This window comes from Rhineura floridana, chromosome 3, assembly GCF_030035675.1.
Source record: "Rhineura floridana isolate rRhiFlo1 chromosome 3, rRhiFlo1.hap2, whole genome shotgun sequence".
NCBI classification, from domain to species: Eukaryota; Metazoa; Chordata; class Lepidosauria; order Squamata; family Rhineuridae; genus Rhineura; species Rhineura floridana.
Window position 1 is genome coordinate 231,335,617 of NC_084482.1, and position 16,632 is coordinate 231,352,248.

Consider the following 16,632-nt stretch of genomic DNA (forward strand, 5'->3'; position numbering starts at 1 on the left):
GAGATTACTTAGGGATTTTACTTAGGGGTCATTATAAGAGCCTGCTGGATCAGGCCAATGGTCCATCCAGCATCCGGTTCTCACAGCGGCTGTCCAGATGCCAGAGATCCGATCAGCGGAGTGGCAGAGCGACTGTTTGGCACACTGACGGTTCACCTGGAAGCCTGCAGAGTCCCTCTGGTCAGTGTAGCCAGTATGAAGCTAAATAGCTGAATGGGTCCGAGTCTGGCCTGGTCTAAGGCAGCTTCTTGTGTCTTACCCACTGCCATGCTGTTTGTTTATCTGACCCAGCATGACTTACTCGGACTGGCTGTAGCTCTCCAGGGTCTTCAAGAGGCCGCGGAGGATGCCAGGGCTGGGGACCTTCTGGGTGTAACGCACCTGCGCTGCCCTGGAGCTGGGGCCTCCCCACCATGAAAGGCATTGCCCCCCCTTCCCACACCAGGGGCAGAACTGTTTCCTCCAAAGGCATTTTAGGGACTTAAGTACAAAGGTCCCAAAAATAAAAAAGAACATTCTTTATTGGATCCAGAATCCCCTGATATACCATCTATGGTGTATACACCAATCCTGACCTTCCACCTTGGCAAGAAAGTCAACTTTGGCATCTCATTCTCCCCTTGATTTTTCTGATAGTTTGCGGACAAGATCCTCTATGCCCTCGCTGTTGTGGTGTAAATTTGTAGATATTAGTAGAGATCAACGGTCTGAAAAGCATGTGTGCCAGTGTGTGCATTTACCTAAGAAAGCAGGCTTTTATCCTGCATTGAGATCACTGAGACTTAAGACTTAGTAAAATAAGAAAAACTACTTTATTTATAGAAATACATAGTAGATAGAAAGGAATACCTAGTTCTAACTAAGTTGGAGGCACAATGCCCAGGCTTGGGAATTGCCCTCATGGCTAGGAGAGAGAGCAGAGACAAAGGCATCCTCTCAGTCAAAGAAGAGAAGAGACGGCGGAAGGAAGAGGGGCAGATAAGCTTCCCTGAGCATCTCAGTTAGGCAGAGAACAGCACAGGTAAAGGTAGCCAAGCCTATCCATCTGGAGGACCCAAACTCCCTTCTGGAACATAAACAAAAGAACAAAACAGGAGTTGCTCTTGCCCCACTTCCAACACTCCCTGCATCTGATACCACACTCTACCTGGCACTTTCAGGTGTGTGTGGGGGAGTCTGTGAGAGCATCAGAAGAGCCCTGAAGCGGCTGGATGAGGCCAAAGGGGCCCCCAGCTGGTCCAAAAGGCTGTTCTCACAGTGGCCAACCAGAGGCCTCTTCTGGGATGCCCACAAGCAACACATGAGTGCAACAGCGTTCTCTAGAGATGGGGGGGGCATCCAATGAAGACAGACAAAAGAAAGTCCTTTGCATAGCACATAGTTTAACTATTTATTTATTTCTAATATTTCTATCCCACCCTTCTACCCTATAATAGGGCACTCAGGGCGGCTTACAATAAAATCAAACATGTACATAATAAAATTGTACACAATAAAGTTTATAAAAACATTAAAATAAATTAAAATACATAAATGCAATTAAAATACATAAAATGAAATATATATATATATATATAGACACACACATATATAGGAAGTGGTAGTGATGGGACTACAGAGATAAAAATTAACATAAAATTAACAAAACCAGTGTCAGGCTCTACCCTCCATCTCTCCCAAAGGCTTTTCAGATCGTTTTCAGAAGTCTCCAGAAAACCATCAGGGAGGGAGCAAAGCGGGCTTCTTGGGGCAGGGTATTCCGAAGCTTGGGGGCCACAGCTGAAAAGGCTCTCTCCCACGTGCCTGTCAAACACCTTTCATTCCAGGCATGCAGAGGAGACCAGAGGCAGATGATCTTAAATCCCAGGCAGGTACATATGGGCGTAAATGGTCCCTCAGATACATTGGTCCAAGGCCGTTTAGGGCTTTAAAGGTCAGAACCAGCACTTTGAATTGGGCCTGGAAACAAACTGGGAGCCAGTGGAGTTGAAAAAGCACAGGTAATATGCTCCCCTTGCCATGTTCCAATTAACATTCTGGCTGCTGCATTTTGAACCAACTGTAATTTCTGAACCGTTTTCAAAGGCAGCCCCACATAGAGTGTGTTACAGTAGTCAAGCCTCAATGTCTCCAATGCATGTGTCACTGTGGCCTATGGAAGAGGCAGTGACGGCCACCGACTTGGAGGCTTTCACTAGGCAGATTCATGGAGGACGGGGCTATAGCAGTGAATGCCTCAGAAGAACACCAGTTGGTGGGAATGGCCCATGGGGACAGGCTGCTGTGGACTTGGGTCCTGCTTGCCTCTGAGCTTCCCTCTGGGGCATCTGGCTGGCCAGTGGTGAGGAAGAGGCTGCTGGGCGAGGCCATCTCGGTGGGCTTCTTTGGCCTGCTCCAGCTGGCCCCCACTGGCGCTTCCCAGCAAGTCCAGTGACGTCACAACACAGCCAGCCATCCTGGCCAGCAGCCCACAAGAGCGGCGTCCTCCTCCCTATTCTGGGCAGAAGCAGCTGGGCTGCACAGGAGACGCACCAGCCCATCTGCCCCCTGCCTGGTTAGGATCGCTCTGCCAGGCTGGCCCCTTTGCTTGTATTAATAGGGTCACTGTTGCCCGCTCGCCCACCTTGCACGGCATTGCACCAGAGCGCAGAAGGGGAGGGAAGGCACGCATGCGCAGCAGCAATGGGAAAAGAAGGGAGGAGAGTCTCCCAGACTGCAGCAGAGCCGCACTGCGCACGCGCCCCGCTTCCTCCCCTGCGCCACGCTCATGCGCATGCGGATAGTGCTGGAGAGGAGGGGGGGTAGAAATGGATCTGCGCGCATGCGCAGTCGCTGTCATCGGGCGTCGCGGGAGCCATGCTGAATTTACCCCCAAAGCGGGACCTCGGCGGGGGAGGGGTGTCGGTGTCGGTCAATCGGCTCCCCCCGAAAGGCTTCGCGCAGGGTTTTTTTCCCTCCACAGCCGCTGTGGCTCTTTTTTGGAGGAGGGGGGCAAAATCGCCCCATTTCCCCCCTAAAATAATCATCCGGGCTTTTTGGAGGGGGGCATCGAGAGTGGTCACGTGACGGCAGGGAGCCAATCAGGGCACGTTGACGTGGACGACACTCGGATTCCCGCCTGGCCATGGCGGCGGTTGGTTGGATATTTTTTTTTAAGAGTGAGTGCTTTATTATTTATCATTTTCCATCTGGAGGCCTAAATTAACCGGCATTAATCAAGATGGGGCTACTCGGATCGGGGCCGCCGAGGTCGCGCGACTTCGTCCTTCTCCTGATGGCGACCAATAGGGTGAGTCCTTTCTGTCCACGTGACGTTTCTAGGCGAGTGAAGGCGCTCCTTGCTGGGGAGAAAGAAATATCAGTCAAACTGTTCCTCCGGCCCCCGTTGGCACTGCTTGACCAATCAGGAGCGACGACGGGCGGTGGCTGTTTAAAGGGCCAGCTTCCTCATATGAAGGGAGAAGTTGGCTGTCACGTGGCACTTGACAATGGGACCCCCATTTTTATGTGGGGGGAGGAGGGGCGTCTTCCGAAGGGGGGGAAGTGCCCCCCCTGTCTTGTGGCACATTCCAGGCTCCTTTAAAGCTACAGTGATACAGAAGCTGTTTTTGAAAATGTCTTCTAGGAATTGGGGTAAATCTTAATCTGCCAGTTGGGCTTTTGGTTTGCAATAATTTTGTGGGGTGGTCTCTGTGCATAGCTTAATTTGGGTATTGGGGAATGAATTCTTCGTTTTTGAAACTATAGGTGGGAGTAACGGGGGTTGTCTTGTCCTGCAAGGAAAGCTGGGGGAAGGAATGCTTTTGGGAGGGGCGGCGGCACTTGCACCCCCGCAAAACGTTAAGGGCTTTGGGAGAGCGTCCAGTGCACCAGAACCTGGGCTTTGACCTTGCATCGGAGTCTGTGTTTGACCTTGACAAAACAGGACACTTGCAGACAGCTCTGCAAAACCTTGGCTCATCTGTTATGCGTGTGGGGGGGTGATGCTGGTGGCTGTCCCGACCAAGCACTGGGGAGGGGGTGACCAGAGGTTTTTAATGGAAGGGGGGAGAGAGCGCTTTTTACTCTTGCGGTGAAATGAGGTTTGCCTGGCGCGCGCCCCCCCCAACATGGATGGAGCGAAACTGCTGTGTCATTCCTGCGTGAGGCAGCCGAGCAGGCCGTGGATTAGGGCAGGCGGGGCGAGGCCGCGGGGGAGCCGGCAGCACAAAGGGATTTTTTTAAAAAAGAGAGCTGGAGGCAGGATTTGGCTCCCTCTCCCCCCCCCCGGTTGATCCTCGTTTAGGAGGCGCTTTCATAAGTGGGGTGGGGGAGAGCATTGTTGTCCTCATGCAAAATGGCTGCGGGAGAGGGGCGGGGTGGAGACTGAACCGGGGGCGGTGGGGCACAGCACAGGCTTCCTAAACCCTAGTGGGGGGTGCGTGGGAATTGCCCTTCCCCACCCCTGACTTTGCAAAAGGCGGCGGGAAAAATCCCCTTTCAGCAAAAAGTGGGGCTGGCGCGCCTGTGCCAGGAGCGACTCCTTCTTCCTCCTCCTCCTCCTCCTCCTCCAGCACAATCCAGCTGTGTTCCCAGACTGGGGGGGCACCAGGTTGATGCTCCCCCTTCCCTGGGAGACTCCAGGCTGGGTCCCTCTTCAGGGAACGACGGAAGCACTGCCCTGGCCAGCCCCAAGTGCAAGCCCTCGGCAGACAGGCAGCAGCTGGCCCTGTTGCACGGGAGTCCAGGGAAGCTCCCAGGCCACCCCTTCCTCAGAGGCAGGCGGTGGAGGCGATGCCACCCGGGAAGGGGCCTGCTGCGTTCATCGCTCTCCGCCGGGGAGGGGACGAGAGGCCAGCCTGGGCTTCGGCTGGAGGACGTGTGGGGGGCGAAGAAGGCGGCAGCAGTGGGGCATGAGTGCTGGGGTGCTTGTCCTGTTGGCGCTGCGGACCCCTCTGGGCTGACGTCCGCCCTTGGGGGTGGTGGGGAGCCCCGAGGCGGCCTGCGGAGGAGGCGGGCGTGACGTCAGCCGTGGCACAGGGGCCTGTGGCCTTGGGCTCGAGCGTGGGGCCTCGCTGGGGGGCGGCAGCTGGCGCTCGGGCTGCCCCAGGCGGGGAAGGCGGAGGACGCTTCGGGCTGTGCCCCCTCGGCCCTCTCCGACGGGGCGCCGCTGTGAGCTGCGGCCCTTGTCGCAGGAGAGGAGGCGGAGGCTTTTTCCGGGCAGGAGTTTTGCGGGGCTGCTTGAGGCAAAGCAGCCTGGAAGAAGAGCAGAAGGCGGCGGCGGCTGCGAGTCTGGCAGGGCCAGGCCTTGACCTCTCGTGTGAACAGCCCACGCGTGGTGGGAGTGGGGGGGTCCTCCTCATGGCCTGGCCTTGTTGTCATTCTCAGCAGGGGTGAGGAGGACCCTTTCCACGGAGGCTTCCCAACGAGGCCTCACCGCGTGGCTTGGTGTTCCCACCGCGCTGACGGGGGTGTTTTGGGACTGGCTCCGTGCAGGCGAGGGGCTCAGGTTTTGGCGGGAAGAGGACTCTGAGGGGAATCGTTTCCCTCTGGCTTTTCCCCTTTCGTAAACACACACGCTCTGCCCATATTTTCGCGGCCTGTTTGCTTTGCTTAGGTGAGTAGTGAAAACGGCGCATTCCCCGTCGGGAGGCTGCCGGGGAGGAGGCCGTTTGGACGGAGACGGCGGTGCCGCTGCCGCGCCTCATTGTTCGCCGGCTCCGCGCCCTGCTTTTTCTTCGCTGCCACAAAATGGCGCTTCGCTCCTCTCCCCCTCCCTTCCCCCCGCGGTGAGCTGAGAACCACAACAACCAACGGCTGCTTCCCAACCGTCGCCCCGCCCCCACGTGACAGGGTGGCCAATCAAGAGGCAACGAATGGCAGGGCCATCCAATGCGTGAGCTGGCTGCCGGAGACGGCGGCGCAGGACAACACAACAGGAGGAGGAAAGGGGGAGAATGATGGATCGTAACGGGGCCCAATCGCCAGGCGGCGTCTCTCTCCTCTCCGCCCACTGGACCCTACTAAGCCGGCGAAGGGGTGTGGCTGGGCGGGATGGTGATGTCAGCGGCTCTTCGGGCCAATCGGAGTGGGGAGAGCGTCTATATAAGGGCGGTCGGGGGCAGTCCGAGAGGCGCCATTTCGCTGGAGCGGAGGAAGGGTCTGGGCCCGAGAGCGAAAGAGCGCGGGCAGGGGTGGGCGGACTCAATCCGGATCCATCCTCGCCGGGCGGCGCCCCCAGTCACCGGTCATCGTTGTTAGCCACCAGCTCGGCGGATCCTCCTCCCGGCTTCCGTAGCGGCCGCTTCCCCTCATCCACCCCATCTCCAAGGAGAGCAAAGGTGGAGCGCCGCCAGTAATCCCAGTACAATCCAGTGCCATCCGCGCCTCTTACCGCGACGGCTCGCTTGGGGAGCGGCGCTTCCGGACGCGGCAGGCTCCGAGGAGACCGGGAAGCCCTCTATCGCTGCCATCCCTGCGAGGTCGGACCTCCCTCGGGTGGCTCCTAAGAGGGGACCCCCCTCAGTGCCCTGCAACTACAAAGGCCGCCATTTTACTAGCTTTTTATTCCGAGCATCCGTCTGGGGGGGCGGAGGAGGGGAGCCGCCCCCCTTTGGCCATGCAGTAGGTCGCCTGCCCCCTTCCCCAGCCCCACATAAAGCGGCGCCTGCCTGAGCCCCCATCCTTCCTCGTGGGGGGAGGGCTGCTATGCGCCCCTGAGCCCGGACGGCGCTTTTTCCCCCTGCGAGGCCGAGACACCCGAGCAAAGTGGGGGGGTTCCCCGAAGCCACGGAGGCGCCGGCGGCTGGAGCGGGACCGTCCCGGGAGACAGCCGGGGCCCCGCGAGGAGCAGCGGGAGGAGCTGCTCGCGCTGGTGCCGGCGGTGCCGCTGCTCCTGCCCCGGTAGGCATGTTGCAGAACGTGAACCCCAACGGCAAGTACGTAATCGGGAGTGCGCCGCCCGCAGAGGGGCGGGGGAGGGAGTTGCGGGACTGGCAGGCGGGGGCCTTCAGAGAGGGGAAGGGGCGCGCGCGAGAGTGAGTGTGTGTTTAGGAAGCGCCTTCCTGGAAGGGGCGCGTCACATGACGGGTGATGCTTTTGAACTTGAGGTGCCAATGGGGAGGGGGGCCCTGCCTGGCTGCTTCAAAGGGGAAATGTTTTGACATCACCGTTGCTTAGCAACCGTTTAGCCCTCCCCCTGGGAAACTTGGCAGCCTTTCCTTTGCTCCCATCCTTGCTTTGCTTTTTCTTGGGTGATGCACACGATGGACAATGCGCTTTAAGTGTTCTGACTGGGGTTGCTAAAGGGGATGCTAGCTTTGGGGCTGCCCCATGCAGCCGTGTGGCCCTCAGAGTCGCTGCTCGGGCTGCCCTCCCGCTCGGGGGACGAGCAGGGTCTTCTTCCAGCTTGGGTGGCAGCTGGTGACAGGCCCTGCCCTGTGGGGTGGTTGCTCCTGTTTGCCAATACTGTTATTCTCAAGGGGTAGTTCTGGAGCTGCACCTGTAGATTTTCTGGGTGATGGGTGGGCAGTTTCCATTGCCTCCCGCGAGGTACTCTCGAACAGCAAAGCCTTCTGAATCTGCAGGAGGCCAGGCCTTTGATCCAGAGTGTGTAGTGTTTGCGTGTCCGCTCTCTGTTGGGTAGCAGTGCTCCATAGCAGCCTGTGATACAGTCTGCTCCTTTTGTCCTGTCATCTGTCATGGGACTCTGCTGACTGCGGAATGTGCCTTTCCCCAGATTTTTTCCCCCTTGGTTGGAGCGGGAGAGGCCTTGTTGCCCTGAGGGAAAGTCCAGCTCGGGAATCTTTAGACCACCTTAACAATTGGGGCTGCTCTCTGGCTTTGCTTGAGGGGTTTTCTGCGAGCCTATGTGTTTTCTGGGCTGTAATGTTCATGGTTACAGGATTTGTTGCAGTATTAACTGGGAGGGAGCGTGAGCTCGTGGGGCAAGAAGGGTAGTGGTGCAGTGGGGGAAATGCCAGTACGCTGAGATGGAGGGGAGTGGGTGCAGATGGCTCAGCAGGTGCACTGACTGGGCTCGTAGAGTTTGCTCCAGAGCTGGCTTTGCTGTGATTTGCAGCTTGCTGCACTTGGTGGCTGCAGTTGGGTGTTTTTCTTTCCGGTGGTGACTTGAGAGAGGACACGTTTCCTGTGCTCCTGCCGGGTGGGTAAGGGTTTTTTGGCTTGGGGCAGGTGAGTGTTGGTGGCTCACGGGAGGAGCACGCAGTAGAACTCTCCCTGGGCTTTCGGGGTGTGGGATCGAGGCGGCCCAGTTTAACCGCATGTCTGCTCCTGTTTTGCAGGATCCTTGGGGAGGGCAATGTGGGTCTTGTGGGTCTGGGAGTGGAGTCCACGCCAGGGAAGCGGATCCGCAAGCCGTCGCTCCTCTACGAGGGCTTCGAGAGCCCCACCATGGCATCTGTTCCCGCCCTTCAGCTGGCCTCAGCCAATCCACCCCCTCCAGAGGTTTCAAACCCCAAGAAGCCAGGCAGAGTCACCAACCAGCTGCAGTACCTCCACAAAGTGGTGATGAAAGCCCTTTGGAAGCATCAGTTTGCCTGGCCCTTCCGCCAGCCCGTGGATGCCATCAAGCTGGGTCTTCCGGTAATGAGCTTCCTTGCCTTGCTTGGGGGCGCGGGGTGAGGGAGGATGAGCGCTGGGAGGCGGTAGGTCTGCTGTCGTGTTGATTTCCCTTGTTGCTGTGGTTACGGGATCACTTCCTGCCCCATCCCATGAATGCCATTTGCATCTGTCGTGGTCAGGTAGTCCTCTGGATTATTGAATTACACTGCTAAAGCGTGAGGTGGGACATCCCACGCACCCACTAGTGTCCAACTAGGCAAGCCTTGCTCACCTCACCCAGCAGGCAAGGCTTTTTAGTGCTGTGATGAGGAAAATGTGCTTTCCTTGGAATACAAAAGTCTTCTTTTCCCCCCTGCCTTAGGGTGTTAATTGATTCTTGCCTGTGCCTAGCCCTAGATTCTGTCTATTGCTTTGCTGGGAGCAGCTCCGGGCTGGAGTTGCCTTCCATAGCCTGCCAGTGCCCAAGTCCGTAGTTAAGTTTTGGCTCAGCCCGTATTCATAGCTCCGCGGAGTTAAGTCTCTTGGTCTGGCCAGGAATTGCGTCTGAGCAGCCATCTCTCCCCGATGCCACCTACAAAGGTATGGATGAGACAATGCAGCCGCTTTTGCGCTATCACGCCCCCCATCTAATCTCTTGTGCCCTGAATGCGTTTTGCAGATTCCCATCCATGACTTTGTAGAAGACATCAAGTGACCCCCAAATTAAAGGCCAGCAGCTGTGGCACCTAAGGAGTTAAAGCCCAGAGGTAAAATCCATCTAGGTTTATGTTGCCTAGCTTCTTCCTGCACAGTAGGGGTGTGTTGCGTCCTTGAGACAGGGCAGACCTTCCCAGCATGGCTGTCCTCTGGGGATTTCCTTGAGATGCCGGCTCTAGATATCCCCAAGGAAAGCAGCGAGAATCCCCTGTTGGCCTAGCAAGTTGAGGGTCATTTATTTCCTCCTCCTCGCATCTGCCTGGATCCTTGCAAGGTTGCCAAGGCGTCTGGTGGCACAGCATCCACCCTCCTTTCCTTTTCCCCATCCCTTCCCAACATTTGCAAGGGGGCCTTTGGTGCCATTGCCCTAGGCATTGAGCAGGACCCCACTTAGTGGCATGATCTCTGTGCCCTGTGGGCTGACAAGTGGGGAGTGTGCCAGGCAGCCTATTACATGCCTGATGGTGTGGCTGTGCTTGCTTTTCTCTACTCCTAGGACTACCACAAAATAATCAAGCAGCCAATGGATATGGGCACCATCAAGCGGAGGCTGGAAAACAGTTACTATTGGAGCTCAGCTGAGTGCATGCAAGACTTCAACACCATGTTCACCAACTGCTACATCTACAACAAGGTGAGCGTGGAAGGAGGCTGGCAGTTTGCTTGAATTGAGGGAGCAGGATACTTGCTTTTGGAGAACGTAGGCACCTTGTAGCTGGACCGGGCCAAAGGGGCTCCAGCATCCTGTTCTCCCAGTGGCCAGATGCCTATTTTGGGCAGGCTGTGAAATACCTGAGTTGGTAGAGACAGGCAGGGCACGGAGGCCAGAGAGTGACTGGAGTCTGGGGATGTGGCTATAAGAGGAAGGTCTGCTAGGGAGTGGGGAGCTACCAGAGGGTGTGGAACAGCTCAGAAGTAATGGGGGTCACTCAGGTGGAAGGCGCTGAACCGCAGGCCCCCCAACCCCCTTTGTCCTTCCTGCAGCCCACAGATGACATTGTGTTGATGGCCCAAACGTTGGAGAAGATCTTCCTGCAGAAGGTGGCGCAAATGCCCCAGGAGGAGCAGGAGATTGTGATCACTGTGGCCAAGAACAGCCACAAGAAAGGGGCCTCTCGGGCGGCAGGTAATGGTGGCACAGCCCCTCGGTTCCTGGAGAGAGCAGCGCTGAGAGCCAAGCGTTAGGATTGGGGCGGGATGAGGGAGGAGCACGGGAGGCCTTCAGGCAGCTGCTGCGTCCGCCTGCCTGCCTGCCGGAGCGGATACGTCCTGCCTTGGGAGTAGGCAAGGGGCTCTCTGGGGGGGGCTGCATGTGCTGTAACAAGAGCTGCTTTCGTCCCTCCAGCGATCCTGGCAGCAGCCAGCGCAGCTGCCCAGCAAGTTCCAGCCATCTCTTCTGTCTCCCACGCCCGACTCTACCCCACGAGCGCAGATATCCCCACCACTGTCATCAGCATCCCCCACCCGTCGGTCATCTCCACGCCACTCCTCAAGCCACTCCACTCCACGGCTCCCTCCCAGCTGCTGCCTGCGGGGCCTGCGCCAACGCAGCCTGTGGCCAAGGTGAGCTCCTGGAAGCCGGTTGGTGGCAAAGCCTGCAGGGTCCCAGTCTATCCCTTGGGGAGCTCAGGAATGGCGAGGGTTGCTCAGGTAATCCTGGGCTGAATTATCGTCTCCCCAGAATTGTCTGCTGCCTCCCTCCCCAAAGGCACTCTCCTTGCCTGGCTGCAAGCCCATAATCTGTGCCGTTGCTTCCCCACAGAAGAAAGGCGTGAAGCGGAAAGCGGACACGACCACCCCCACCCCCACGGCCATCATCGCCACCAGTGGGGGAGAGTCTTCCCCCTCAGCTGCCCTGCTAGAGACCAAGGCGGCCAAGATCCCTGCCCGGCGGGAGAGCGGGCGTCCCATCAAGCCCCCTCGCAAAGACCTGCCTGACTCACAGCAGCACCAGACCTCCAAGAGGGGCAAACTTACCGAGCAGCTCAAGTACTGCAATGGCATCCTCAAGGAACTTGTCTCCAAGAAGCACGCGGCCTACGCCTGGCCCTTCTACAAGCCAGTGGACGCCTCTGCCTTGGGGCTCCATGACTACCACGAGATCATCAAGCATCCCATGGACCTCAGCACCATCAAGGTACGGGTCAATCAGGCGAGTCTGGCCCAGGGGAGCCTTTAGAGGGACTGTGCTGGATAGTCGAGCTGTATATGGCAGTACGTAGACCTTTCTTTAAAGGGCAGCAGGGTGGAGGGCGTTAGGAGAGGAATGGAGAAGTGCGTGGAAGTGAGGCTAGAGGGATTTACTGAGCTCCATCCCAGCATTTCAGTTACAATCTTTGTGTCTTGGCTTCTTGTAGAATAAATTTCTCCACTTTCATTAATGCGCAGGTATAGACACTCTTTAAATGAGCTTGATTAAATGGCAGTTTCAAGAACAAATAAGTCACATTCTGTATTGCTGGAGGTATTAATGCCTCATGAGAGGCAGTGTGGTGTAGTGGCTTGAGTGTTGGACCTACGACCTGAGAGACCAGGCTTCAAATGTGGGTGACCCTGGGCCAGTCACTGCCTCTCAGCCTCTCAGGGAGGCAATGGCAAACTACCTCTGAATACCGCTTACCGTGAAAACCCTGCTCATAGGGATCGACTTGAAGGCAGTCCATTACATAGTGTAACGTAAATGTACTGTCTTCAAGTCGATTCCGACTTATGGCGCCCTATGAAGAGGGTTTTCATGAGGCTGAGAGGCAGTGACTGGCCCAAGGTCACCCAGTGTGCTTCATGGCTATGTGGGGATTTGAACCCTGGTCTCCCAGGCCGTAGTCCAACACCTTAACCATTAATGCCTCTTCTTTTTTGTAAGGCCGCTTGTGTGGAGTCAATCCTGTCCCAATTAGGCAACGCTGCCTCATTCTGTGGCAGCCATTGCCTACGTGCTGCGCAAGGGCACGGAGGTGATGTGGCCTCTGTCCCGAGGGCTCTGCAATCAGTGTTGATGGAGGGGGGAGGAGGAAGGCCATAGTGACCTATAAGTGAGGGTGGGTGTATGGGGGGAGTCATGTGGCATCCCAGGTTGTGCCTTGTGGGCAGGACAGGAGCCGGTTGTTACGTTTTGTCCTTGCGTGTTGAAAGGTCCAGGTGGTAGGGACCCCCTCCCTCCCTCCCTCCCTTTTTATTCACCCCGTGGTTTCCCTTTATTGCTCTGCTGTGGATTCAGCGCAAGATGGAGAACCGGGAGTACCGCGACGCACAGGAGTTTGCTTCTGACGTGCGGCTGATGTTCTCCAATTGCTACAAATACAACCCCCCTGACCACGATGTGGTAGCCATGGCTCGTAAGCTGCAGGTGAGTTGGTGAAGAGAGCTGCTGGCAAGCGAGGGGGAGCAGGCCCTCCCTCTTCCCCCGCCCTTGACCCAGCCCCACAATAGCAGGCCTAGAGTCTTTGCTGCCCTCCCACAGGATGTCTTCGAGTTCAGCTATGCCAAGATGCCAGATGAACCCCTAGACATCAACCCCCCCTCCACGTCACTCCCACAGCCGGGCCTCCTGACGAAGTCGTCCTCAGACGAGTCTTCCAGCGATGACGAGGACAACGACGACGAGAGCAGCAGCGACAGCTCCTCGGACAGCGAGGAGAGTTCGGACTCGGAGGAGGAGCGGGCCAATCGGCTGGCTGAGCTGCAGGAGCAGGTGAGGGGACCTGGCTGGCTGCCCCCTCTGCTGTGGGCCTGGGAGGCGCCTCTGCTCTCCCTGCAGTCTAGGTGGCTGTCAGGGGGGGCCGAGAGCCTCGTGATAAAGTCTCTCCCTCTTCTCCAGCTTCGGGCGGTGCACGAGCAGCTGGCGGCCCTCTCCCAGGGGCCGGTCTCCAAGCCCAAGAAGAGGCGTGACAAGAAGGAGAAGAAGAAGAAGAAGAAATCAGAGAAGAGGAAGATCAAAGCGGGAGAGGAGGAGGCTCACCCGGCCCAGCTCAAGAAGTCCAAAAAAGCAGCTGGAGGAGGCGGCAGCGGCAGCAGCAAGTGAGTGGGGCCTGGTGTGGGTTTGTGGGATTTGTGAGGTGGGTGTTAAAGCAGCTGGCTGATGACTCTCTTTCCCCGGCGGATCGACCGTGGCGAATTCCTTGTTGAACAAGCCAAGATGCTGACCGCTGCTGCGCTGTCCCAGCGTGGCCCGGGAGGGTCCGTTGGCGCAGGCCTGACGCTCCTCCCCCCTCTCCTAGGAACGTGAAGAAGGCCGGCGCAAAGGCCCTCCCTCCCCCAGTCCCCATGTTCTACGACTCGGAGGAGGAGGAGGAGAGCAAGCCCATGACCTACGACGAGAAGCGCCAGCTCAGCCTGGACATCAACAAGCTGCCGGGGGAGAAGCTGGGCCGGGTGGTGCACATCATCCAGTCGCGGGAGCCCTCCCTGCGGGACTCCAACCCGGAGGAGATCGAGATCGACTTTGAAACCCTCAAGCCTTCCACCCTGCGGGAGTTGGAGCGCTACGTGTTGTCGTGCTTACGCAAGAAACCTCGCAAGCCCTACAGCGAGAGTGAGTGGGGGGGGGCCTCCCCAGTACCTGTTGGGCCATCCCTTGGGGGACCTCTAGCTGCTGGAAGCGTGTTCCTCAGCAGAACTGATTCAGCACTGCTACATGGGTGTGCTGGAGACCAGGCATGTTGGGAGTTGTGCTCCCAGCAACATCTGCAGGGCCGTAGGTTCTTGCATCTTAATAGCCACCATCTTGTCCTTTCTAATGCAATGGATTTTTCTGTGGGCCACCGGAATGGTTCTTGAGGCAACCAGTGGGCCACAGAGTGCAGTTTGAGACCCTCTCCTCTAGACTCCACATGGAGTGACTTAAAGCCTTCAGCCCTAAAGAGACTGTATCTACCCCTTAGTGCTGGATGGTTGTGTGAGGGGCAGCATCAATAGAAGGAAATAACCCCCCGTGCCCCCCAGGGTATCCAGGCGGGTTCTGCCTCTTTGTGTGTGTGTGAGAGAGAAAGAGAATGGATTGGTGCTCTCTGCTTTGGCCTCTCTTGCTTTCCTTGAACAATTTGGGTGTGAGGAGCGAATTTTACAGCCTGTATACATTTGTACATCTTTTTCCAATTTGACCTACATATTTTTTAGTTTTGCCAGGTATGGGGGAAGGATAAGGGGAATATAGGTCAATGAAATTTGACTCTCAGCTGCTGGGAGTCTTACTCAGCTATTATCTTTCTGGCTTTCGAGATTTCTATAGGAGACTTCAATAGGGGTTGCCCACATAGTTAGCTAGGGTATATTCACAGCCATGAGGGCTAGGGTTTTTTTTAGAAGTGCGGATTCTCAAAATGCTGGACGTTTGTACCCACATTTTGCCCCTCAGTGGAACTGCAGTCTGGCCTGTCTGTCTCACAGGCTCCCCAGTAGCATGCTTGGGTTAGGGGGGTGGAAATTGGCAGGATCTGTTTTGTAGGCAATTCTCTAGGGCTCCTTGGTAGCTAATCTGAAAAGGGAGAATTAACCCTTTCTTGGTAGGTGGGAAGAAGAGTTGTTGTGGGAGGAGGAGGAGATCTGCCCTTCCCCCGCCTCCAAAGGAGTCCAGGTTGGCAAACAAAAACAATTAACAAGAAAGGAGAAAAATGTACTCTCTAAAACACAGAGAAGGAAGTCTCTGGTTGGGCTTGCAGCCTCGCCTCTTGCCTGAGGATGGGCTCCGTAGAGTAGTAGGTATAGTGGTTCTGCTGTGGAATGACTCCCATTCCCAAAACTGGGTGGAGGGCTTTTGTTGGAGGGAAATGCAGGGTGGGGCAAGCGCAAGTGCATGTTGGCGATACAGGGGAGGCTGGGTGCCCGAGTAGCCCCTCACCAGGTGGATGCCCCTCTTGCAGCCCTGAAGAAGCCGGTGGGCAAGACGAAGGAGGAGCTGGCCCTGGAGAAGAAGCGGGAGCTGGAGAAGCGATTGCAGGATGTCAGTGGGCAGCTGAACTCGGCCAAGAAGCCCCCCAAGAAGGGTAAGTTGGTTCTGGCTCCTGGACACGGGAACAGTTCTCGCCCCATGTGGCACTCTTGCCTTCACCGTTGCCCTCTCTTCCCGCCCTCTCCCCACTGCAGCCAGCGAGAAGCCGGAGTCTGCCCAGCAGGTGGCCGTCTCCCGCCTGAGCGCCAGCAGCTCCAGCTCCGACTCCAGCAGCTCCACTTCCTCCTCCTCCTCCTCCTCGGACACAAGCGACTCTGACTCCAGCTAGGCAGGCTGGCGGCGGTGGCAAGGTGGAGGCGGCGGGCGGGCGGCATGTTCAGAAAAGGTTCTGCAGGACCAGAACTGCTGAGAACTGCACGATGGCAGACGGACGGGCGGGCGGACGGGCTCCCCCTCCCCCTCCAGCTGGGCACGGGCCGGAAGGCTCCTGCGGCTGGCTGGCTGGCTGGCTGGCAGCTTCTCTGTTCCCTCCTTCGGGCCCCAGGATGAGAGGTGGCCTCCTGTGTTCGTGCTGTGGTGTGGGGCACCCTGACTCTGTACAGTTTGCTCCAGCAAAGTGGGGGGGGGGGCGGTGTTTTACTGTTTTGGTTGAATCTTAAGACACAAACTTGTGGTTTTTATAAAAGCGTTTAGCAAGTTTTGGTTTTGTGACGCTCCTTTCCTGGAAGGACAGGTAGAGGAACCGCTTTGGGGGCTGTGTGCACCCCACTGGCTTGGACGTGGAGAGGAGACGTCCCCTCCTCGTACTCTCCCCCTGGCGCTCAAGGGGCTCTTTTTATTTATTTTTAACTTCTGTTTCTCGTTGGTGGCTTTTCCTAGGATCTGGAGTGAGTGCAACTGTGTATGTACCTGGCCAAACTCGAGACAGCATGTTCTTCACCCCTCAAGGGAGGCTGGTCATGGGGAGGGGGTGGCCCTCTTGAGTTTTTTATGTTGACTGTACATTTTCCTTTTCCACTTCCATTTTTATTCCCCTTGCCTGTGTCCACCTTCTAGGGTCTGTTACATCTTATTGTATGTTAAATCCTCTGGTTCTTTAAACATGTAAATAAAATAAAATTATACAGTGTGGTGTGGACTTGAGTTGGGAAGGAGGCAAGTCTTAGCGTTATTTATTTCAGCTTGCAGGCAAACAGCCTTACAGAGCTCTGACTGTCAGCCCCACTTCCCTGGGTCAGTGATCTCGCCCCCTCCCTCCAGCTGCTGCCTGGGGCTCCACTGCTGAGCAGGGCCTGTTGCAGGCACCCTTGCCTCCCACGTAGACAGGCAGCGCTCTGTTGGCATTTCTAAACACAGCCTGCTAGGTTAGGCTGAGGGGGCCCTTGGCCCAGAAGATGCTGTGCCTGCGCGAGATGCATTTTGGGGATGGCATGGATCCTCCTCTGCTTGTTTCTATTTCCATGGCGTAAGCCTCAAGCAGTTTTCAA

The 16,632-nt window shown here is 56.8% G+C and overlaps 1 protein-coding gene across 5 annotated transcripts; it reads left to right on the plus strand.

The window, feature by feature from the left end:
* The first annotated feature begins 2,856 nt into the window (after nt 1-2,856).
* Nucleotides 2,857-16,288, plus strand: BRD2 (bromodomain containing 2). Of its 5 annotated transcripts, none has more exons than XM_061621509.1 (12): nt 2,857-3,289; nt 8,283-8,583; nt 9,755-9,892; nt 10,243-10,384; nt 10,604-10,821; nt 11,021-11,395; nt 12,476-12,604; nt 12,719-12,949; nt 13,076-13,275; nt 13,476-13,789; nt 15,117-15,239; nt 15,340-16,288. In XM_061621509.1, exons 2-12 carry the CDS (start codon nt 8,392-8,394, stop codon nt 15,471-15,473), a joined length of 2,196 nt encoding a protein of 731 aa, XP_061477493.1. In that variant the 5' UTR covers nt 2,857-3,289; nt 8,283-8,391; the 3' UTR covers nt 15,474-16,288. The 5 variants fall into 5 exon arrangements, with proteins under 5 accessions (XP_061477493.1, XP_061477494.1, XP_061477492.1 ...); XM_061621510.1 differs by lacking the exon at nt 2,857-3,289 and adding an exon at nt 3,476-3,633; XM_061621508.1 differs by lacking the exon at nt 2,857-3,289 and adding an exon at nt 5,608-6,917 and having other exon boundaries at nt 12,797-12,949.
* The last annotated feature ends 344 nt before the right edge of the window (nt 16,289-16,632 follow it).